This window comes from Protomyctophum bolini, assembly GCF_963924005.1.
Source record: "Protomyctophum bolini genome assembly, chromosome: 3".
Classification (NCBI taxonomy): Eukaryota; Metazoa; Chordata; class Actinopteri; order Myctophiformes; family Myctophidae; genus Protomyctophum; species Protomyctophum bolini.
The window spans coordinates 46,498,750-46,524,905 of NC_137864.1; the positions used below are offsets into that span (position 1 = coordinate 46,498,750).

The 26,156-nt window shown below is 42.6% G+C and overlaps 1 protein-coding gene across 1 annotated transcript in view; it reads left to right on the forward strand.

Moving 5' to 3' along the window:
- The window catches only part of LOC308312862 (VPS10 domain-containing receptor SorCS3-like), a 127,382-nt gene that overhangs the window by 34,873 nt on the left and 66,353 nt on the right, over positions 1 to 26,156 (forward strand). The window contains exons 3-4 of the mRNA XM_080759615.1: positions 19,372 to 19,445; positions 23,633 to 23,697. Coding sequence (XP_080615741.1) covers positions 19,372 to 19,445; positions 23,633 to 23,697 — 139 coding nt within the window. The remainder of the gene's footprint in view (positions 1 to 19,371; positions 19,446 to 23,632; positions 23,698 to 26,156) is intronic.

Genomic DNA, 26,156 nt, shown 5'->3' on the forward strand with positions numbered 1-26,156 from the left:
CAACAATACAAAGGCTGAAAGGCATGCATTTGCATTCCAACGGCCGGGTGATTGAGGGCACGCTCTATGCACAACGGCAACTCCGCTGCCCACTAATAGTTCTCAGGTCTGGTGCATGTCCTCTCATTTTTCTCAGTCGTGTTTTCAAATGGAAAAGGGAAAACTTGGGATTCCCTTCTCGCGTACCAGTGGTGGTTGGGAACCGCTGGTGTACAGTATGATGACAGGAAAAATGGGGGGAGAGAGATAGTAACACGCAGCAAACGTCGTCGGGATCGGGAGTCTTAAGTTAGACTCCCGATCCCGACTGTCTAACCCATGACCCGCTGGATTCGCAGCCTAGGTGCCCGGACCGCTAGGTCAGCCCTGGCCGTGAGCTTGTAGATCTGCTATTTCCTTTGAATTTTCGACAATTATACCATGATTAGGGACACTAGGCTTCATGTGGTTAATAGACACTTGGGACTAGCAGAGTTTAACCTTGACTAATACTGTGCGTCAGTACTCAGAACTTAAGAAGCACATTTTGCATTCAATGTGAGGATAAGAGTAGTGTGTATACACTACAGTATGAACAGTGTTTGGAATGAAAGATAATGCCCAGAGTGTTACCTTGAATTTAGTGGATGGCATTGCATTAGGATCACTTAAGAACACAAACTGTTGCATTATGCATCAGGACCCACTAGTATATGGCTTGAACAGAATCATCAACACATCTCCTCCATCTCTTAATAACAATGTTTAATTCATATGACCGCATGAGGTCGCCTGCTATGTGATGAGGAAATTAACCTTTGGCTTCATTTTGTCATCTGATAGTAAAGCCTCCTCTTCCTAACCACACAGTGCAGCCTCTTGAATATGTTATGAGAATATCAGCAAATTAGTGTCCCAGTTTATATGGAATATTAAATAGTCTCTCAGTCAGAAAAGTGGTCTGCTTTTCTAAACTTTATATGCCACTATGTAGACATACTGTAGTAAATTCCTGTATTCAGAATGTTTGTTGAAAGTAACGTATTTGTATAATAACCAGTCTACAGGTTCATGACACTTTGCTGCACTTTGCGATGTGATGCGTTGTGATCTTGTATCGGCTAATTTAGTATAAAATGGCTCAGGTGTTTCATGTATAAACTAAATACAAAGTAACTGATCCACAATTGTGGAGTAAAAAGTACAATAATTGCCTCTGAGATGTACTGTAGTGGAGTAAGAAAACATATTACTAGGCTATACTCAAGTAAAGTAAACGTGCCACAAAAGTGCACACTGACTTCCTGAGTTATACGGTAGTTTTTGAAGACCAAGCTCGTCGTCGTGCGATAGCAGCGGTAGAGTGACATTAACCCATTCTGACCTGAGATCAGATTCTAAAAATGTCTTCTACATCCCGACAGTTTTCATTCTGACCTGAGATCAGATTCTAAAAGTGTCTTCTATGTCAGTCGCTCTTTGATTTTTCAAAAATAGCAGACCTACAAGCTCGTAGCGCGCCACTCGGTGGCGCGCTATGAGCTTGTAGATCTGCTATTTTTCAATAGCTAAAGCATAACATGATGCTGACACCAAAAGGGGTTCCCGCGCAAAATGGGTTAAAGTGAGAGAGGTGTGGCACGCTGGATCAGTCCCCGCGTATAGCACGCAGTCCAACCAATCCAGATGGCTCATTTGCATACGGTCCCTTCCCTATACTGGCCTCCATAGAATTGTTCCCAGTGCTGTGCGTTCTCCAGGCCCCATAAATTCTGAGGGGGACAAAACCTCTCTCTCCCTTCCTCCTCCTCCCCCTATTGGATGATGGGCACGGGCCGATGCCAAACGAAGGGCGAGTTTGATTTACAGTAGCGTATACCTAGATGCATCAAGAATTTATAGGAGACTTAATTAGGAGTTGTAAAAGTGACTTATAGTAATTGTGTGGGACACTGGGCCTATAATGCTGCAGTTATCATTTCCATAACTCCGAAGTCCTGATACTCTCCTCCTCTCTGAACTTTTATGTGGTGCGGTGCTGTTTGTGCATTGCTGTTAATGAGCAAGGATTTTTTTTTCTTTGGCAAAAAAAAAACATGTTGCCACTGCAATACCGCAGTGTGTAGCCTTGCAGGGTGCAAAGGGAAACAACAATGGGGATAGATAAGAGGGGCGCGCTATGAAGGAACCGTCATCAACCAACCCTCTCTGATGTAGTTTAGTATAGGGATAGATAAGAGGGGTGTACTATGAAGGAACCGTCATCAACCAACCCCTCTGATATAGTTTAGTATAGGGATAGATAAGAGGGGTGTACTATGAAGGAACCGTCATCAACCAACCTCTCTGATGTAGTTTAGTATAGGGATAGATAAGAGGGGTGTACTATGAAGGAACCGTCATCAACCAACCTCTCTGATATAGTTTAGTATAGGGATAGATAAGAGGGGCGCACTATGAAGGAACCGTCATCAACCAACCTCTCTGATGTAGTTTAGTATAGGGATAGATAAGAGGAATGTACTATGAAGGAACTGTCATCAACCAACCTCTCTGATGTAGTTTAGTATAGGGATAGATAAGAGGAATGTACTATGAAGGAACCGTCATCAACCAACCTCTCTGATATAGTTTAGTATAGGGATAGATAAGAGGGGTGTGCTATGAAGGAACCGTCATCAACCAACCTCTCTGATGTAGTTTAGTATAGGGATAGATAAGAGGGGTGTACTATGAAGGAACCGTCATCAACCAACCTCTCTGATGTAGTTTAGTATAGGGATAGATAAGAGGGGTGTACTATGAAGGAACCGTCATCAACCAACCTCTCTGATGTAGTTTAGTATAGGGATACATAAGAGGGGTGTACTATGAAGGAACCGTCATCAACCAACCTCTCTGATATAGTTTAGTATAGGGATAGATAAGAGGGGTGTACTATGAAGGAACTGTTTGAACCAACCCTCTCTGATGTAGTTTAGTATAGGGATAGATAAGAGGGGCGTACTATGAAGGAACCGTTATCAACCAACCTCTCTGATGTAGTTTAGTATAGGGATAGATAAGAGGGGTGTACTATGAAGGAACCGTTATCAACCAACCCTCTCTGATGTAGTTTAGTATAGGGATAGATAAGAGGGGTGTACTATGAAGGAACCGTCATCAACCAACCTCTCTGATATAGTTTAGTATAGGGATAGATAAGAGGTGTACTATGAAGGAACTGTTTGAACCAACCCTCTCTGATATAGTTTAGTATAGGGATAGATAAGAGGGGTGTACTATGAAGGAACTGTCATCAACCAACCTCTCTGATGTAGTTTAGTATAGGGATAGATAAGAGGTGTACTATGAAGGAACTGTCATCAACCAACCTCTCTGATGTAGTTTAGTATAGGGATAGATAAGAGGGGTGTACTATGAAGGAACTGTCATCAACCAACCTCTCTGATGTAGTTTAGTATAGGGATAGATAAGAGGGGTGTACTATGAAGGAACCGTCATCAACCAACCTCTCTGATGTAGTTTAGTATAGGGATAGATAAGAGGGGTGTACTATGAAGGAACCGTCATCAACCAACCTCTCTGATGTAGTTTAGTATAGGGATAGATAAGAGGGGCGTACTATGAAGGAACCGTCATCAACCAACCTCTCTGATGTAGTTTAGTATAGGGATAGATAAGAGGGGTGTACTATGAAGGAACCGTCATCAACCAACCTCTCTGATGTAGTTTAGTATAGGGATAGATAAGAGGGGTGTACTATGAAGGAACTGTCATCAACCAACCTCTCTGATGTAGTTTAGTATAGGGATAGATAAGAGGGGTGTACTATGAAGGAACTGTCATCAACCAACCTCTCTGATGTAGTTTAGTATAGGGATAGATAAGAGGGGTGTACTATGAAGGAACCGTCATCAACCAACCTCTCTGATGTAGTTTAGTATAGGGATAGATAAGAGGGGTGTACTATGAAGGAACCGTCATCAACCAACCTCTCTGATGTAGTTTAGTATAGGGATAGATAAGAGGGGTGTACTATGAAGGAACTGTCATCAACCAACCTCTCTGATGTAGTTTAGTATAGGGATAGATAAGAGGGGTGTACTATGAAGGAACCGTTATCAACCAACCTCTCTGATGTAGTTTAGTATAGGGATAGATAAGAGGGGTGCACTATGAAGGAACTGTTTGAACCAACCTCTCTGATATAGTTTAGTATAGGGATAGATAAGAGGGGTGTACTATGAAGGAACCGTCATCAACCAACCTCTCTGATATAGTTTAGTATAGGGATAGATAAGAGGGGTGTACTATGAAGGAACTGTCATCAACCAACCTCTCTGATGTAGTTTAGTATAGGGATAGATAAGAGGGGTGTACTATGAAGGAACTGTCATCAACCAACCTCTCTGATGTAGTTTAGTATAGGGATAGATAAGAGGGGTGTACTATGAAGGAACCGTCATCAACCAACCTCTCTGATGTAGTTTAGTATAGGGATAGATAAGAGGGGTGTACTATGAAGGAACCGTCATCAACCAACCTCTCTGATATAGTTTAGTATAGGGATAGATAAGAGGGGTGTACTATGAAGGAACCGTCATCAACCAACCCTCTCTGATGTAGTTTAGTATAGGGATAGATAAGAGGGGTGTACTATGAAGGAACTGTCATCAACCAACCCCTCTGATGTAGTTTAGTATAGGGATAGATAAGAGGGGTGTACTATGAAGGAACCGTCATCAACCAACCTCGCTGATATAGTTTAGTATAGGGATAGATAAGAGGGGTGTACTATGAAGGAACCGTCATCAACCAACCTCTCTGATATAGTTTAGTATAGGGATAGATAAGAGGGGTGTACTATGAAGGAACTGTTTGAACCAACCTCTCTGATGTAGTTTAGTATAGGGATAGATAAGAGGGGTGTACTATGAAGGAACCGTCATCAACCAACCTCTCTGATGTAGTTTAGTATAGGGATAGATAAGAGGGGTGTACTATGAAGGAACCGTCATCAACCAACCTCTCTGATATAGTTTAGTATAGGGATAGATAAGAGGGGTGTACTATGAAGGAACTGTTTGAACCAACCTCTCTGATATAGTTTAGTATAGGGATAGATAAGAGGGGTGTACTATGAAGGAACTGTTTGAACCAACCTCTCTGATGTAGTTTAGTATAGGGATAGATAAGAGGGGTGTACTATGAAGGAACTGTCATCAACCAACCTCTCTGATATAGTTTAGTATAGGGATAGATAAGAGGTGTACTATGAAGGAACTGTCATCAACCAACCTCTCTGATGTAGTTTAGTATAGGGATAGATAAGAGGGGTGTACTATGAAGGAACTGTCATCAACCAACCTCTCTGATGTAGTTTAGTATAGGGATAGATAAGAGGGGTGTACTATGAAGGAACTGTCATCAACCAACCTCTCTGATGTAGTTTAGTATAGGGATAGATAAGAGGGGTGTACTATGAAGGAACTGTCATCAACCAACCTCTCTGATGTAGTTTAGTATAGGGATAGATAAGAGGTGTACTATGAAGGAACTGTCATCAACCAACCTCTCTGATGTAGTTTAGTATAGGGATAGATAAGAGGGGTGTACTATGAAGGAACTGTCATCAACCAACCTCTCTGATATAGTTTAGTATAGGGATAGATAAGAGGGGTGTACTATGAAGGAACCGTCATCAACCAACCTCTCTGATGTAGTTTAGTATAGGGATAGATAAGAGGGGTGTACTATGAAGGAACCGTCATCAACCAACCTCTCTGATATAGTTTAGTATAGGGATAGATAAGAGGGGTGTACTATGAAGGAACTGTCATCAACCAACCTCTCTGATATAGTTTGGTGAAGCAACAGTTGAGGCAGCACTGTTTAACTTTCCTCCTTTTTGAACCCGTGGTTTCCTGTGCAAGAGCTGACATTGTTTATACCAATGGAATGGAAAATACTTTATTAATCCCCGATGGGGAAATTGAATTTGTTACAATAGCTAATGCTTGCTCAGGGGATAAATGGAATCTTCACAATCAGGTCAAAATTCATGTCAGATCCTCCTGCGTCTAGGCGAGACATGACCTTCTTTGACACAATCTAAATGTCTCGATAGAAGAGCAGGGATACAAAATTGTATACGTTGTATTTGTTACCCCATTATATTGGTCTGGCTGATATATCAGTCTTTCATGATGACTATTCCATAACGGCAGTTATGCAGCTGATGTGTCTCAATTTTTAACCATATTTTTGACATAACGTCATTGTACGTGAAAAAACACATCACACATGTTGTAATGTTGACTATTATTTACAATAATGACACATGAAATAGGAATGCCAGGTTGAAAGTGTATGAAAGCAAGTTGTGATTTTGTGCAACACATTGAAATTGTTGGAGTAACTGCAAACAGACAAGGCCCCTATGACCTTTGGTCCTGGACAGTGGACCCCATGTTGCTAGTGCTACTGTACTCTACTACTGCAGAGCAGGTCGTTTTCAGAGACACAACGATTCCCCAATCAGCAAGCACTGGGCTTTGGCAGCTATAGAAAAACTCCCCATTTCCAGGAAGATACCTTGAAGCTGGCTCGAGGTGTGGGGAATCTGGCTGCTCTCCTATAGAGACACAGCCATATGTAAAGCGACAGCAATAATAACATTAAATATATTTTTAATAACAGGACGCTTAGTAACCTATATGGGCCAAATTAATTAAAAAGAAATACTCCACCGTTACACTGTGGCGGAAACAGATATCTTATTTATCCGTCCGATCAAGCTACGTTGAGATGACGTGTTATTCAGAGAAGCTGGTGTAATCACTTCATTTGTTCGCATCGCTGAGTGTATCCTTTCCGCATTTTTCCCAAGCGATTCGCCTGGTGTCGCCTGGTTAGTTGGAACATCCACGCCCATTCTACACCATAAAAGGCAACAGGAAATCTCAAAATACGTCATCATAGCCGGCACAGAGGATTCCCAAACTTTAAATTGCTTGCTAGCTTGTAGAGTAGTTCATTTTGACAGGAGGTTCTCTGCACGGACAGATCTTCAAGCAAACAGCGCAAGTTATTATGTATATAATTATAAACGAAACTTGCCAACTTGGCACTCATTGCTTCACTCCTTGTTAAATGTCACTATGTCAGAACGTTAATAAGTTAACTGATGTTATAGTTACTTTCACATAATGAGAAAGAAGTTCATTTGTACTGTTCACCACACGACCAAATGCTATATTACTACTCGGCAATGATAAAAGCCCTTACTGATGAATGCACTGCAGGGTTATGAAAAAAGAAAGGCACACTGCAGAAGTAAAGAGATATCCGATACTTTTTTTAATCAGTCAGAGCTGCATTGATTCATGCGGGGAATAGATTAATATCAGCACTGTAATCTGTCTGCTGCCATGTGGAGAATGGATTTGTTCTGATCATGGACATGTAGGTATTATAGCTATTTAAATGTTCAACCATATACGGCGGGTAGCCTATATCCTTTTTGTCAGATCCTCTTTGTCAGCCTAAGTGCATGGTTCATTGCATGATGTCGTCATATTAAAATGATTCGCGGGACATTTTTGTCACCAAACTAATTGATTGATCTCATGATGAGATCAATGTATAGTAGCCTACAGTTACAGTTACAGCTGCAGTTGCCCATATTATAATTAATTAAGGTGAGCTGGCTTAAAACTATACTGGCCGAATTGCACGCGCTGATGCAATAATGTGGCAGCATGCTGCTGCCCCCCCCCAACACACACACACTCACCGACAGTTAGACTGACTCAAGTAACAAAACAAACGTTGGATTCGTACAGTGCAGAATGCAGATAAGTGTACTGTATGTCCATATAGCAGCATAACTAAGGACTAGTCTCAGTCCTGACTCCTAACTGTAAGCATATATATGTTGAACGTAGAGGTTAGGGTTTGGTTGTCTGTCAGATCAAAATTGGGAGAGGACCCTGATAGTGCAGGCTCCCATTCTACTCTTGGAGATTCTAGGAACAAGTAGGCATGCATTTGGGGCAGTTCAGTGTTCTATAGCAGGGTTATACATTTTTTATATGAGTCCTTTAAGATATTGTATGATGATGCCTGACCATTAAGGGCTTTATAGGTGAGGAGGAAGATTTTGTGACAAGCTAATATAGGAGAAATAACATCTCTTTTCATAGTTCTTGTCAATATAATATTGTTCTGGAACAGCTGATAGAGTGTTTAGAGACTTGTTAGGGCAGCAACAATCTGGGAACCCATCTGCAAAAAAAAATAAAAACTGGACAGAATCTTTCCTAGAGATATTAGGGCAGCATGTAACAAGGCATTGCAAACATCTATCCTGGAGGTAACACATGAGTGCAACACTTTTCTGCATATTTAGTTAAAAAAGATACATCATTAATCAGCCATGGAGCTAATCAACAGGTTGATCGTTGCGTTGCCCTTAGCGAGCTGTCAATGGGGAGTGACCTTACTAATAAGTTACACATTTCACCATCTGCTGTGAAAATGTTTGCTCTGTCTTCTCTCTCCCCCTCTCTGTCCCCCAGGATGGGCTCATACACTGTAGCTCTTAGTTCATGTCAAGGAAAGCCACGATTGTTCAATAATGAGGCTTTTATTTTAATGTTTTATAATGTGTCCTCGGCCTTTAGAATGGGTTCAGTCATTAGTCCGCTCATCATGTTATTCAATACATGTGGTGGTGATAGACTGTATTATGTGGGTGTTGACAGAGGATGCAAGGTCAGCCATAATTATAATATCTTCTAAATAATGTCTGCTAAAAGATGTTATTTAAATAATATATTGTTCTTAAGAGGAATGCATAACTCCAAGTTTATTTAGGGGCGGCAGTGGCTCAGGCCGGGGTAGCGTGACCGGATGGGAACTGGGTTTCCAGTTCGAACCTGCATGGGCTGCCCCAGAGTTACTGTAGTGTCGAAGTGTCCTTGAGCAAGACTCTGAAGCCCTAATTGCTCCCGATGTGCGAGGCATGGTCCATGGCCAACACTGTAGACATTAAAGGGAGCTTGTCTAGCTATAGCATTTAATTCATTCTCAATTAAACTGACATTCAGGACGTATACACTGATTCTCCTGCATGTGCTTCTATAGAGTAGAAACAAACGGAGTCAATGAAGTCACCTAGAGGTTTCCCAAATCCCAAAACCTATATACAGTAGTGTTGACCAGATTCCTTAGCAGTGGTTCTCATAGTAGCGTCTCTCAAGGTTCCTCGAGGGCCCATTACAGGTCTGTACACTGACCGCCCATATAATAGGGATTCTGTGGGATAATTTGGTTTAGTGTCTATCTTGTCCAGTGGGACGAACTGTGGTTTGAGTCATGTCACTTTTCATCAACCTTTAATTTACACATACCTGTATTTTTCCAAATAGTAGCCCGGGCGTTTCATATGCAATATGCCCTGGGCGTTTAAAAATAACTAGTCGTCTATTTGCAGAAGGCTTTTATTTATTTTTACACCGTCCTACCGGGCTATTATTTGGTTACATTTCCTGTCGCGCATGTTTTTTAGCACAACATTCTAAGGTATGGTAAACGGAGGCCTACATTTCAGGCAAGTCTTTTTTCTTTTGAATTAATATTAAGAGAGAGAGAGAGAGCACATCACCACCCACGCGGGTTGAACCGCAGTGTGTGGTGATGTTGTTCAATGTGCGCTTAAAGGGACACTTCACCCTTTTTGCAAAAAAATATATGTTAATGACGTTTAGAAGCTTTAGATCACTTTCCTGGGGGTCTTTATGTGTGTAATATGTGGTTTTAGATATTTGAGATTGTAGCAGTGAGCCTGTTGTCTCTGATGTCATGGACACTGGTCTCACTACCTTCCTGGACTACAATTCCCATAATTCTTTGGTGCACTGCTCCTCCTTGTGGATAGGGGGGAGAGCTGTCTTACTGAGACAACATGTAGTCCAGGAAGGAAGTGAGCCCAGTGTCCATGACATCAGAAACAACAGGCTCACTGCTACAATCTAAAATATCTAAAACCACATATTACACACATAAAGACCCCCAGGAAAGTGCTCTAAAGCTTCTAAACGTCATTAACATATATTTTTTTGCAAAAAGGGTGAAGTGTCCCTTTAAGCCTATTCATAGTCTGGATTTTCGGTGTTGAGGTGACCATGCACCGCTCCGGTGGTGAGGTGACCACCGGAGCTGAAATAACGTGGAGCGGTGGTGAGTAAAAACATAGAGAAGGGCTGGAGCGGTGGCGGTGGTTTGCTCTTCTTTATCTTTGCATGTTTTGTTGCTACGTTTTCTAAATGTCTCTCTCTCTTGAGCACATGAACTCTTCCCGTTCCACACACCGTTTGGACATTATTACCTGATATCTGCCCCTCTCGTCCAATAAAGGTATAGCCTACATGACATGATTTATACATTATTTATACATCTTATGATACTAGACACGTCACGGAATATACACCACTTTGAATTAGAACAATCAGTTGTGAATCGGCCGGGTATGGCGCGAGTTAAATACAACTTATATATTTTTGGGATGTGCAGAAGTGTAGCGGTATTCTAGATACTTGTCAGGACCTCTGCTTGGATTCACCATGAATGGCGCGCTGCAAGCTCACAACACGCTGCAGACACAACAGGAGCTTGTAGATCTTCTATTTTCGGCACACCATGCATCATTAAACAAAATATAAATGAGGCTGACTAAGTTCACAAATAAAAAAATGATGTCAGACCCCAGGCTGTTATTAGGTATTTGGAAAATATACGGAAATTCTTATAATATGTTAAAGCACACGTTTTCTGCGGTAAGAAGAGGCTGTGGATGTTTTGGAGATGTTTTTGGGATGTTTTTGTCAATATACAAATAGGCCTAAAGAAGTTATAACCTCAGACAAACTCACATTTACACATGAAGCGTGAGAGCACCTCCAGATATGAAATTCAATATAAATGTCCCTGCCGGTTAAATGAAGAATGAAAAAATAAAATCAGTTTATTTTCCCCTTTAGGTCTGCAGCATGCTGTAAACCATCTCGAAGCTGAACGCGTTAAATCGGTCTTTGGTCGTTTTTTATGAACGTGTGGGTCTTGGGGGACCAAAGGCCTTATATGAGACTTGTTCTTTAAACCACATTAACCCTAGCATCCCTACACTTTAAACACAAATGGTTTAAACCAACACAGAGAACTGCCAAAGAACCAATATACCATCTATGTCGGTATTATATTGAATTCATAATCTCCACATTGATGGTCAGAAACCTCCACTTGAGCTGTACTTGGGTACGGTGATGATAACATAAGGACACATTCAAGTATCTGACAATGTATAAAGTTAGAAACGAAGAGTACTGCCGAGGCAGACAACCAGCAACACTCCAGGTTAGAGTAAATCCTTGTAGGTGCAAGGCTCCATGATGCATATAATAGAATGAAGAAAAATGCCAGCACTCAATATATGTCCTTTTTCCACATGATTCTATTTACTTTTTTAGAGTCTTTGGTATGACCCAGCCGGGGATTGAACCCCAACCTCGCAGTCTCAGGGCTGATACTCTAACCACAAGGCCACTGAGCTGGTACATTTATTTTTACCTCTGACTAGCAGAGGTAAATAAAATCTTCTGTATTTAACGTACAACAAAGTATGTCGGGTGTCAGTGGTTAAACCACATGATGCATCACCCTTCTGTCTTTGGCATACCGTGCATTTCAGAAATATGGCGTTATTTTGTCCATTTCCATTGACGTCAATTAGGATCATTTTCTCAGGACAGTGACTCACGCAGTGCCATGTTGATTTTGAGAGCAAATTTTGATTTCGTTTTAGTCAAATTCTGAAAGGTTTTACCTTCAGTTTTAGTTGACTATATATCACAAGATTTTAGTTGACTACAGTTGATTTTAGTCGACTTAAATGTATTCAGGCCGGCCGTGATGGCTTCGTAATGGCTGATTTTTTTACGCTTGATTGCACGTTAATCTTGTAGATCAGCTATTTTCAGATAATTATAAAACAAACTATATTATATAAATTACTATTATAACATTTTTCAAATAGCCGATCTACAAGCTCACAAAGCAAGCGACGTGAGACGGGGACCTCCCAAAATAATCACATTGAGAAACACTGGCCCAGAGTACGACAGTTTTGCTTTAAAAGAAAGTTAAACTGCAGAAGGAGGAGAGGACACTGGAGCAGCACGGACATTTAGAGGCTTTTATTAGGTGCTAGGTATTCAGAACGTTTCCAAACTTTCCACCTTGCGGTCTTCATCAGAGTCATGAAAGAGTCAGAAAGTTAAACTATTTGGCTTGAAATATTATTTTCAGCGATCGACACCATTGAAGTGGCATCTTCAATGGCTTCACCCGAGAGGGCTGAGTGGACACAGAGGCTGTTAATCAGACGGTGTGGTGTGTGACCCTCTGGTCATCAGAAGGTCGCCGCTCTGCCCCCTGTGTCCAGCCAGTCTATACTACATGTATCAAAGTGTCTCTGAGCAAGACACTTAACCCCCAGTTGCTCCCCGAGGCGAGCGCAGTGTTAATGACACTGACCCACTGCTCCTAATAGTTAGGATGCCAATAAGGACACAATGTCATGTAGGCCTATACTGTATGCAGTACAGAGAGTGAATTAAGCTTTACTATTATAAAAAGGGCTTTAACGTAAAATTTGACAATTCAATAACTGGGTCTCACTGAAATAATTATATCCAATTGTATTAAACACTAATATGGTAATAGTGTAAAATAGCTTATTTTGAAGACAAAAAAGAAAAATCATGTTAATTACGTTTGAATTGCTTCTGTGACTATATCTTATCCAACAGTGCTCTGGGAAGTAATTTGGGCAGTGCAAGTTAATGGCAATGTTGTGAGACCAAACATCAACATAAAAACATAAATATCCATTTAAATATCATGCTAGGCACAGTCCTCTTTCCTTTCCTTCAGTAACTTCCTTCAGCTGTCTATCATCAGTGGTAGAAAGTAAATGGTAAATGGTGCATTTATATAGCGCCAGAGGCGCAACACTGACCGAACGCTAGGGGGGGATATAGAGCGGCGCCGCGAAGCGGCGCCGCCGAAAAATCCGTCCCCCCCGTCCCCCCCACTACCCTAGGGGAGGGGGGGATGGGGGGGATGGGGGGGTCTAACCACCAAAACGTGGGGTTATGGTTAGGGTCGGACTACAGAGAGGTTGTTCCAGTGACTCAATGCACATACAAATGCAATGGCAATATGCTATATTAACATTAGAACGTTTTAAAGACAGATTAATTATTGACGACAATGCAACCTGTGGGTCCAACGTCACTGAAAACTTTCATAATGGCAATTAAATTTACTCACGAGTGCTGATGTGAAATGGAGGATGTAAGAACACACTTTTGTTGTATTAGAGCAGGGTAAATATGAAGTTTTGCGCCAAGGTCTTGTTTATATTCCTCTTTACATAGGCAGGCTGTATGTTATTGTCGCAATTTGGTCCGTCTGAGATCTGAGTGAGGGGGCCTTCCTGAGTGAGGGGGTTTCTGACGGCGTCGCTTACTCGCTTCCCCTCTGTCAGAGGTGGAAGCTACGCGCAGCCGTCGGGAACCCCCCCAAACCGACTGTCCCCCCCCCCTCCAGAAAAGAGGTCTTTCTGCTACAGAAACTGTCAGACGAAGACCAAAAACACTAGCGGGGTTCCTATGTTGCGTTATATTTTTCGAAAGAAGCAACAGCTGTACCTATAGTCTCGTACCAGGCCCAAACTCATCTGGGGGGGACCAATGTGACGCTGGCAGGGGACGCGTCCCCCGCGTCCCCTAGGCTATTGCGCCCCTGTATAGCGCCTTTATCCAAGGCGCTTTACATAGATTGTGCATTACATTCACCCATTCACACACACACACACACACATTCAAACACACGGAAACCATGCAAGGCACCAACCAGCACATCAGGAGCAATTAGGGGTTCAGTGTCTTGCTCAAGGACACTTGGACACTAACTCTGGGGGAGCCCGGGTAAATGGCAACCTTGCGGTTACCATCCGGCCATGCACTCTATCCCTGAGCCACCGCCGCCACGGAAAGTAACTAAGTACAAAGTAGGCTATAGCCTACCTTTAACCCATTCTGACCTGAGATCAGATTCATACGAGGTTTCCACTGGACACACACACTGGTCTGATCAACCAATTCTGACCTGAGATCAGATTGTAAAAATGTCAGTCGTTCTTCGATTTTTCAAAAATAGCAGACCTACAAGCTCGTAGCGCGCCACTCGGTGGCGCGCTATGAGCTTGTAGATCTGCTATTTTTCAATAGGTAAAGCATAACATGATGCTAACACCAAAATGCGCTCCCGTTCAGAATGGGTTAAGTAGAATCTTGAGGTATTTTGAGCTATTTTCCAAAAGGTTTTACTTCTACTTTGGTAAAGTTTATTTTGACACCAATACTTTAATACTTTTACCCAAATAACAACAGTATTTTTTATATTGTGGTATTGCGTATACTTTTACTAAGTATGTAAAGTAAGCAAGTAAAACATAAACATAAATCTGAGTACCACCACTTGCCTGTCACCGGCTCCATCAGAGTCCTGGCTGGCTGGCTGGCTGGCTGGCTGTGTGTTTTCTGATTTATCGACACGAGTGGTGAAACTATGAAGCTCACTCTGTGACAGCCCAGAAGCTTTAGAATTTAAGATGTCATTGAGCTGATGAATGGGGAGAGGAGAGGTTGTGCTTTACCCAGAGGTGTCGTGTGTCACGTTGTCCAGAGTAATGAGGGCCCCTCTGCCTGCCTGCTGCCCTGCAACATGCGCCCAAGGCCTTTTTTCATATATTTATTTGTTTGGGGCACAGCAGGTTATAAGTAACATACTTGCACTTGTATCACCATTATATCATAGTGTCCCGTTATTATTGATTTTTTTAAAGACAAGGGACATAAAAAAAAGCACCTATATATTGTACACACAAAAACAGACAAAGCAATGAGAGAGAAAACGACAGAAACTGCATTCCCTTTTATAGCTATTACGGCAGTGGATCACTGTCCTAGCCACAGACTGCCCATAGTTCTGACATCTCCTTACTCTGACTATGTGGCTTCACATGCGGTTAGGGTTAGAGATAGAGATATGGGGCGAGTCGGACCAATGCGCTGTCTGAATAATGCTATAATGACTATAATAGCTAGCCAACATGGGTTATCAAGCATGTCACTTCAGTCTCTAACTGAGGACAACCATTTGTGACCAAATTTGACTGAGGGACTGCCATTGGATTTTTTTTTCCACGTCATATGAAAGCAGGGAATCATAGCTTCAAATTGACATACTGTTCAGTTTGACCCAGCCGTTTTGGAGATATGGCTTATAGAGTAATGTCTTGCAGAGAAACAGCGAGTTGAGAAAACAGGCTTGAAAGGTTCACTTCTCTCTAACATTACACCTAGCTACATTTTTAAGTAGAGGTTTCCATATAATTGGTGAAGATATCTTCATTGCCTTTATTATTAACATTACATATATCCCGGTAGGCCGGAACTTCTTGGTGGTTTATCCATAATCCAATTAAAGAGAATACATTTTCTAGCCAGAATAATACTTTTTGGAGAAGATTAGATGGGTTCACGCTAGGGACATGGTCCCGTTTGGAAGGTAGAACTAGACCTGGTTTCTTTTTGATTTTACATTTAAAAATAATATGTATCTCTTTGGAAATTGAGGCTTTACATTTTGAGCATAATGGAGATCTTGAAGGGTCAAACATATTTAAAATGTATGGTCACACCAGTCTGATTAACAGATGGCCTCTGTGTCCACTCAGCCCTCTCAGGTGAAGCCATTGAAGATGCTACTTCAATGGTCTCTGAAAATAATATTTCAAGCCAAATAGTTTAACTTTCTTTTTCTTTTTCTTTAAAGCAAAACTGTCGTACTATATGCCGGTGGTTCTCATTGTGATTATTTTGGGCGGTCCCCGTCTCGCATGGGTCCGCGTCAATATGCCGACGGTCCATTGGTCCGATCGACAACCTACCTCAAACCCTCACCCTAACCCTAACCCTAACCTCCCCCGGGGCAGACACCTAAACCTAACCCCAACCCTCTCCCGACCCCCAGCGCACCTCGGATCATAGGGTGCTTCCCGTCTCGCATCGCTTGCTTTGTGAGCTTGTAGATCGGGCCTGACAAAATCACCAACCACAGTTGGTACAGCATGACACTCGGAAAGAAACCTTGTACGTTCTTAACAGTTTATTTTCAGGACCCAACATTTTTTGTCACATAACAGGTTTACAAGGTGTGAAGAAGTGGGTGAAAGTTGTTTTTCTGCAAACTGCGCATGTTGCTTGTGAGCCTGTACATCAGTTACAAGGTTTCTGCCAAACATTGATGATATGGGTAATAAACACCCATGAATGCTTTAGCTACTGCTCAACATTCAGAGAACAAGTGTTTGCTCAGACCAGTGTTTGCCCACCATACTGGATCCAGGCTTAATACCACAGAAGGTACACTGTGATGGGTGTTTAGCTTTCTAGACATTGTTTGTCATTGTCACAATGTGCATTGGATACTGCGTACGGACATGTGGCGTTTAAGTAGCGATTGTAAGATGGATTAACTTTTATCATTGACAATGAAGTCCATATGTCAGTTGTCGTGGAGCGCTGGCCACATAAAAAATCAACTGTTTGAAACACCCCCATCCGTCGCATCGCGAGCATTACGCTTTGAGAGCAGAATGCAATTTGTAAAGGGAAAACACCTGCTGACCTGAATAGCTTCTTTTTTTTTGTACCATGCGATGTTGATGAATAAATTTGCAGCAGTTGACAAATGTGTAGGCTTTTATCAGAGTAAGTGTCAGATTTGCTGTGATAAAAGGTAACAAATCTGAACATTAGCATAAACCGCAGCATGCACAAACTTGTGGCGTGCCGAAAGAAAAAAAAAACAATACAGAGCGACACGACACAACGTATAGGGAGCTGTTCCGCAACATCAATCAGTATAATGGAGGGAAATGCACCATGGTTATTAATTCTTTCGCCCAAGCTCCAGGAAATGTAATTAGTCCAGTGGAATTGGGCCATGGGCTCTGTGCTGTACAGTATGTACATGTACAGTGTACACCTGCATGTCAACAAGGCTATATATTGTTCCCTGGCATCATGTAAACATAACTCATATTGTAACCTATCGGCTCTGCCTCTTCAATCCAAAAGATTCCAGATTCCAGATGCGATAGTGTTGCGTTGAGACAGCCGCGTGTGAACATGAAGGCTCGAAAGAGTGCAATCGATTGATTGATCATTAAAATAAACACGCTCTTAAAATGCATGTGGCCTATACCCATGTGACCACTTAAGACTCTATTCGACTCTCTCTCTCTCTCCCTCTCTCTCTCTCTCTCGCTCTCTCCCTCTCTCTCTCTCCCTCTCTCTCTCCCTCTCCCTCCATCTCATGCAGATAATTGTCACAGGTGTTCTGAGACTGAATGTTCTGTCACATTTCAGATAAAGCTGTGTACAGTACATCTCATTCAGTTTGATGTAATATGGACTGTCAATTTGTGTAGGTATAATGTTGATGCTATGGCAGCTCTTACCTCTCTTGAAGAGCTCATTTCGAGTGTGGGGCAGTGAACCACCGCTCTCATTTCACATCGTCACAACTCACAACCTTTGAATGACTGGTGGTACAAACATAAAGTCTGACACAAGTCATTTTAACAACAGACCAGGAAGTATATTTACTCACGTACCTCAGTACCTGTACTGTACTTAATTAAGTGTTGAGGTTACAAAATTGTACGTTTGAGGCTATATGTTTTGAGATAACTAAACTATAACTAAAACTAAATGTAGTTTAGTAGAAAGTACAATTTGACCTGTAGGAACTATTCTTTATGTTGGCATGTTATCTTGGCTCATTCGCAATTCTGTCTAGACACTTGGTGGCGGACATTTGATTGACATGCACAGGCTGTTCATATAGGAAGCACAGCTCGTACACAATTAGCACGGGCACAGACTGAAGGGCAGCACAAGCTGTTCCTTTATACCAGCCAGCAGACACGGAAACAGAAAAAGACGGAGGGAGAGCGAGTGCATTTTCCAACGGTGTTTCTCAGCGGCATCAGTTCGACACCAAACCCTAACGCTAACCACAAGCACGACGCCACGCATGTCGGACCAACGCACTGCCGCGGAGCAGTGGAGTGCACCTTCCCTGGCAGATGCCGCGGCTGTTATCGGCAGTTGCGGCGTGTGGAGCAGCGGCCACGAAACGGAACGGCAGTCTTGCCCGGCAGATGCCGCCCCTCCCCCCGGCAGCGGCGCGGCTGTTGCGGCAGTTGCGGCGTGTGGAGCGGCGGCCACAGAACGGAGACACTGCCGCGGAGCGGAGCTGTCATCATCCACCCTCCTTCCCGGCAGCTGCTGTCCCTCTCTCCGGCAGCGCAGCGTCTCATTGCCGCTGCCAGAGAATGCGCACACTCCTTCTGGAAAGACGGACGTAGTGAATAAATTCAAAGGAAACTGGCATGTGCTTTAACCATTAAACCCCATAGTATGGAGCCATACTAGTGTTTTCTGTGGGGAGAGTTTTAGCCTATAGGCCTAGCCTCCTGGAGATTGGCACTCTACTGACTACTGAGCACACCTTCCTATATCCCTGAAAGAGTTTCCTCTCCGCCTCAGAGCTGTAATTTGTAATGGAACTAGGTGATATCTACTTCATTGGATCCCATATCTCTGCCGTCAGGAAGAAACCACCTAACTCCTGCAAAATGTTCATTTTTCAGGAAATGAAAAAGAAAAAAATTCAGGAAATTAAGAAAACCTTATATTTTGAAAACAACGCAATACTGTACTGGTGTTGTGACTTTATATATTGTCAATTACTTGCATGAGAGGGAGAGAGGTGGAGGAGTTAGTTGCTTTAGCAGACAGTTTCAGGGTCTAATGGAGTTAAGAGTACTTTCCATTGGTTCAACATTTTCAAAACGACACACAGTGTGTGTTCAATAGCACTGATTCATGCAAAAAAATGGAGTTAGGTGATTTTCCTCCCGACAGCAACGGTATGTAAGAAGAATGGTTGATAATAATGATAGCAATTTAGAGAAATGACAGGCTATATTTCATGAGGATGCTTTATAACCCTGGCCCTGATTAACCTGAACCCTGGCGTTAATATGGCTATGTCTCAACCGCCCTTGTCACACGGACGGAGACCTTCTAAATCAGCCAGACTAATCACAGGTTTAATTACTTATCTCACTAACAACATCCTTTTTTTTCTTCTTCTTTTTTCCCCTCCTGTTATCAATGTTCTCTGCAGTTGTACAGCTCCCTTGACTTTGGCAGAAAATGGCAGCTTGTTCACGAGCACGTGACACCGAACCGCTTCTACTGGTGAGTGAGTCACGCACGGTTATTTTGGTTGGATGTGTTGCACTCTTTGTTATCATTTTGGAAATGTGTTTTTTTGGCGACTTTGGCTTGGTACTTTTATTTGACAGAACTTGAGTATTCCCATTGTTGGTACTTTGTTGTACTAGTCCGTATACTCCACTACATATCAGAGGCACTTTCACGCCACTACGATTATTTGATAATAGTAATTAGTTGGGCTACTAACTATTTTGCAGATCTTTAATATTAACTACTTAAGCCCTATTTTAAACGTAGCCTATCACATTTTTGAGGAAAGTAGTAGTCCTATACCGTTATACTTTTCTACTGATGCCAAATAGTGCCAATAGTACTTACAGAGTATTCTTTACACTGTACAAAAGAAATCTTCCACCACCACTGTACCATCATCGCATGTCTTCCTCCATCGCCTTCGGCTCCGTCCCTCCCTTATCAGCGCTCTGTTTGCTCAGGGATGCGGCAAGTGTAGCTTGTGAGCGAGTGATATTGATGACTATGAACAAGGTTGCGTGAGTGAGTGACTGGTGCCGCTGCTGAAACTCTCGCTTATTTTCTTCCCTTGATACGATCAGGCAGAGATTAATATCCTCTTCGCACAGCACACTTAGCATGCAGCCTCCCTCCTCGCGTCCCCGGCTGCCTGTCGCATTCCGCTTCATTGCTCATGCAGGGGGGTCCGCCCCATTCAGCCAATTGCACATAATATAAACAATCATGGTTGTAGGGGGAAATGCGTATATACGGCTACATGCTGCATATGCATGTGTGTGCATGCAGTCTGAGGTGCTCTGACTAATAATGGAGCCTGGAAGTCCCCGTCGTCTTTCATCAAATCCTATTGTCACGTATGGGCTTCCTCACTGCGGTGTCCCTCCGGCGTGCAGGGGTGAGAGTGCACACTCATCACACATCGTTGTGAGTGGGTGGAAAACTTGTATGTCCAAAATTGCTGCTTTTCAGGAAATGGAAAATACATTTAAATAAGTTACTTTTTTAGTCACAAGCGCTTGTTAAAACTTTTATAAAACCTACAGACACACTTTCAATTTTGAAATCTACAAACTCAGTGTGTCGCAACACACTGTGTGCTTGTAGATTGTCAACAGGGGGTCTGGGACCCTTAGGGGCCCACCAATGTTTGTGTGATGGTGATTTTCTTTTGGTGTACAGGGAAGAAAGACCAGACAGAGCAGACCTTAGTTTACAAAGTATTGAGAGTTTGAGTCGTGTGCCGTGATCCCCCTCCCCCCTAAAACTTGTATTTTTTAAAGTATTTTTTGACGGTGGGGTCATATTTTGCCTGTCATAATTTGACCCCCATATCCATCCTCCTCCCAGCCAACACTCCCCACTGACAGATAGTGTCCCCCCCCCCCCCCCCCCCCCAGAGAGGACGTATAGGGCCTTAGTCCTACTCCTCCTCCCAGCCAACACTCCCCCCTGAGCTCAAACCCACAATTCAACAATTTGGTTTTTAAGATGTTGATATTAATTTTGTATTCATCCTTATGACCCCAAATCACGCCTTGGAAAGCATGAGTGTCTATTTCAAACAAAGTGTTTTTTGACTGGGGGGGGTCATATTTTGACAGCAGGAATTGCCTGTCATAATTTGATATTTGATATTCATTCATCAGCCAACACTCCCCACTCACAGGTAGTACATGAACCTCGTGACCGGGCTGTTTTCTGCCCCCCCTCAATATCGCAACTCTTCTATTAGATGGCTCTGGTACAACCCATCGTGATCTAGTATGAGAGTGACGACACTATAGCGTTGACTCCCATTGTAAAAATGGAATGTGGAAGTGCTCATTCTATCTTAATGGGATAGTTCCAATGTTTGGAACTATAGCCCACACCGCTTTGCGGCGAGATCAAAGCGTGTCGCGACTCTCTTCTTCTACGGCTCTGGTACAACCTGGCTGGATGTTGGCTACTTCCAGTAGCTAACTTAACCTTTAAATCCAGAAAAGCATCTGTCATTTTATTTTAGATATCGTTGTTATCTCCGTATTCTAACCCTTCTAATGTAAATGAATGCCTTACTGTGTTCATACTACAGCATCACGCAAAAGCTTCAAAAGTAGCAATCGGTAGCTTTTGAATTTGTAACAATTTGTAACAATTTTGGACAAAGAGTGAGTGAAATGTATTTTTGAGCAGGCTCTCAATATCACACTTACAGAAAAAAGTTAGAATATAGCGAAGAGAAAATAGAGGAAAAGTAACACAGAACATAACGGGTCACTAGAACAGGTCATTTTCCTTTTGGAAGGAAACAAAAATGTGACCAATTTGGTTGTGAACAACGTCCCTTTTCATCCCCCATGGCTATACGGATAAAAATAAGGCTTCTATAACTGGAGCGGAATACCCCTGCTGAGAATCATCTCCCTTCATCGGTCTCCCCCACGCAATCACACACATGCACGCGTGGCATTTTTAACACAACTCTTGTACTGGGTTCCCTGGCGAAACACAATTTCAGGTATAGAGGCCGATTTACTGTAGATGAACTTTTAATTAATTTGGGGGGCCTGGTTTGAGAACCACTGCTTACTAAGCATGTTCCATCCTTCCTTTGCGCCATAGTGTTTCTCATAGTGTTTCCATTCTTCTTCCTCGTCCTCCGTCGTCCTCCTCACTGTTGTTTTGGTTTTTCCTCTACCGTGGCCAAAGGCCAAGTCATCCAGAACAGAGGTTCGCCTGCATGTCTGCACGACAGCACGACACGGGGCAATGAACAGTGGGCATAACCTTCAAATGCCTGGCCAAGTGGAACTCCCTTGAGGCTGCATGGAGAATTGCACAACAAAAAACCCTACTTATTTCTTTCAGTGGCATCGTTTTTGGGCACGCCATAACTTAGCTGTATTGCAAGGCTAGGAAGATCACCCAGTGACAGACAAAGAAAAGTTTTGCTTTTATGTCTTATTATAGGCTGTTAATTAGAATGACACATGCATGGAATAAAAATAAAAACCAATGAGAAAGTAATGTATTATGCATGTTAACATTAATGGGGAAATAATATTGATGGGACTTTTGAAATACCGATTATAGCACATTATCAGGTTTAATATAAAAATCTATTTTTCGGCTATTTGATTCAAGATTCAAGATTGCTGGGAAAGTAGACAACATGACACCAGCAAATATAGTGCACTGCTAATACAATGGAATTAATCGTCCAATTGAAGTCCGTATTACTGGACTTCAATATGACATGGGTTCCTTTCAGTTCATTATGTCACTGCTGAGCAGTTGAACAGTCCAGCTGCAGCTTGACTTTGAATGACTGCAGTTTTTCCATCATATGTCTGTCTTTAGACAGACAGGCAGACAGACAGACAGACGACACATGCACGCATCGTGTCTGTGTGTGCGGACTCTGCAGAGAATGCACTTTTTTGCAGTTACGTGCGGTTATTTGTCTTTTTTTCATGCCTATTTTGCTCTATTTTTGCGGTTATTTGCCTTTTTTTTGGAGCCAAGGTATGGCAGCTGCCATAGCTTGCCAGACCCAATGGATCTGTTTACAGACCGGCTTATTTAAGACAGACGGGTGAAACAAGTACATTTTCCATTGATTGAAAACATATGATCTTCCCTGCTGTCTTCTGTATTAGCATCTCTTCCCCAAACTCATTCTCAATGGGCTACTATTGTCTTTTCCCCTCTCTCGTCAGCGGTGTTTTAAAAGTAGTATGGTAGTTTACAATGAGCCACTCCATTATGATTCATTACGTTTCACATTCAAGTGTCATTGTTTTCGTTGGACGGTGAGAATGGCTGTTTTTTGATCAATTTCACAGACACCTTCGATTGTCTGTCGACTCTGATCGATTGAAAACACATTGCCCATCTGTCTTTGTTCCAACAACGCCACTGAAGTATTTATAGAGAGATGATATTTGACCAAAGGAGACGTACTGTATAAGCCATCACAGCCACACCAGTCGACATGCACCACAAGCTGCCACTTTGTCAATGCAGGGTGTCACTGTGATCATTACATCCTGTGTGGCTTCAAGCCTTCAACACGGAACACTGCATTGTGATTCGTGACACACACAAACTGCACACTGTTATTAGACGCTTTTCTTGACTTTCTTTTCTTTGACATGCTCTACTCTATTCTCCCATACTATTGTTTGCCGCAGGTCTGTTGCAGGCCTGGATAAAGAGATAGATCTCATCCATATGGAGGCACATACGCCTGATGGGAGTAAGTAAGCGCACGCACGCACGCACGCACGCACGCAGAGTGAAGTCTGTACGTCTCAACCAGTGGTCCGGAGACCACCAGTGGTCCTTGCGCGGGTTCCATGTGGTCCCCAGCTAAATGATGGAGAGTTGGTATAACCAAATGGACCCTTAATAGGACCTGTATGGGTCCATTTGGTTTGATTTTACACTCTCAAGTTAAATTAATGTTTAATTTAAGTTTAGTTAATAAAAACATCTGCATTACTTAACTTAATTAAAGTAGTCTATACACAATTACAGAATGTAGAAGAACTGTTATTTTGATCAACGTTTGCCTATTAGCTCTACTATGGTAGCCTCGGAAACCGCAGGCGTTTTGTTAATCCTATGGTACCAACATCAATACAGCAACTTTTGGGTCTGAGAGGATAAGTCTCATCAAATGGTGGTCCATATGGCTCAAATGCCGAATAAAATGATGGTCATTGATATGAAAAGGCTTGAAACCACTTCTGTAACAGACCGCTCAGGCAAGATGCAATCCCTGCTGTGCTCTGGTCACTGATACGGTATTGTGCTTAGGAGCTCCAGTCAGGACTACTTCTCAACAGAAGAGAAAGGAGGCCCGCCATGCACCTCCAACCATAGCCCCATGTGACCTCCGCTCCCCCTTCGCCTGTAGCTCCAGGACTCTGTCACATAGCATTGCCATCCAGAATTGGGGCGGTGATGGGTCGGGGTCTGATCTATTTTTGACTTGTTTCTGAACGTTGCATGGATGAAATGTTTAAATGTAGCCCAGGGTTTACTTTCTACAGATGTCTTTGGGTTTCCTGACAGCCAAGCTCATGTGCTTGTGATTGTGAGCGTGCTCCCGTGTTGAATATGGCGCAGGCTGTCAAAAATCACAAGCACGTGTCACGCACGCACGCACGCACGCACACACACACACACACACACACACACACACACACACACACGTGCATGCATGCACGTGCACGCATGCACAAGCACACACAGTTACACAGTCACATGCCCCATCACACAAGTTTACACACTGAAACATTGCTTGTCCTATTACCGCCAAATGAAAGAAAGGGAGAAGACAAAGGAATAGAGACTCTATACAGGAATCTGTAAAGGAATGAATTCCAGCGCGGGCTGGGCTGTGTTGCCGGGGGGACTGGATTAGCCCCATAGATGCGCTGGATGATAGTTGATTAATATGGCCTTTCCTTTTGTACGGCTCTCTCCTTGAATGTCAGCTCCATAACTCTGAATACCACCGAGCAAGGTCTTCCATACAGTAGGTCACGTGAGGCGGTTTATGCCAGCTTGCCGCCGTGGCAGAAGGGCTTGCATGGCCTTCTCAAGATGTAAGCATAGCCCCCCTCCCTCCCTCCCTCCCACCCCCATGCACAGCTGAGTGTGATTGACAGGTATGCTGTATAATAACAATAAGTCATGTCTCACAATTACAGGCAAGCTAAGGAACAGTAAAAACATCCGCCGCCATGCAGGCTGGAATGGAAGTCATTGTAGTTCATTGATTGATTGACTGATTGAAAACTTTATTAACAGTTTGTAGAAACACAGGAAAACAGAGTTCAATACCAGGTAGGCTAAGAGGATTAAAAAGAACAAAGAACGCAATAAAATACTTGTTTCCATTGGGATCCCCCATTTTCAATTAATCAGAACATTTAATCACATACAGATATACAGTACAATGTAAAAAAAAAAAACGGTTAGAAATATTATTTTACTGGGGCCAGTTTCGAATTGCAGCCACCCGTACGTGCTGAGATCTGAGCTCCCTCTCTTGGTAGGGCGTTCCACATTTTTGTGGCATAGGAGCTAAATACATTTAACTAAATAAGTTAAAGTAAGACAAAGCACATACATATAATGTTTCTTGTACATGGAAAACAAGTTACACGAAAGGTATGTTCATGTCAAGTCAAGGAATAGTGAAGATACATACAGCTTCAGTGCTTTTATTAACCACACATCTATTGGTCCTCACTCCTCACTGATGCTCTTTATAAGATTACAAATGGAGAGTTGTGGACAGGACAGTTCAGAAACATGCATACATACCAGCTACATCATCGGTATAGGCAGGTTTGGTCATTTTACACAATTTCAATTTCAACTTCTTTATTTTATTTGTTTGTGATGCAAGAACAATGGCTACTATACAGCACGCTAACTTTCCAGGAAGAGAAAGGCTGTAGTTTCTATTAGCTTGAAATTCCAGTTGATGATGTTATTGGCAGGCAGGTTTGAGGTTTCAGAACTCTCCCTAGTCCACCAGTGAGACGCAAAGCGAGCAGACAGTCTTAGTGAATACAAGATAACCTTGAAAATAGGTGAAATTCATACTTCGCTGTATGACGTGTTGCTTGAAAATAGCAGATCTACTAGCTTCACGCATCACGATGCGCTGTGAGCTTGTAGAGCAGCTATTTGGGGTAT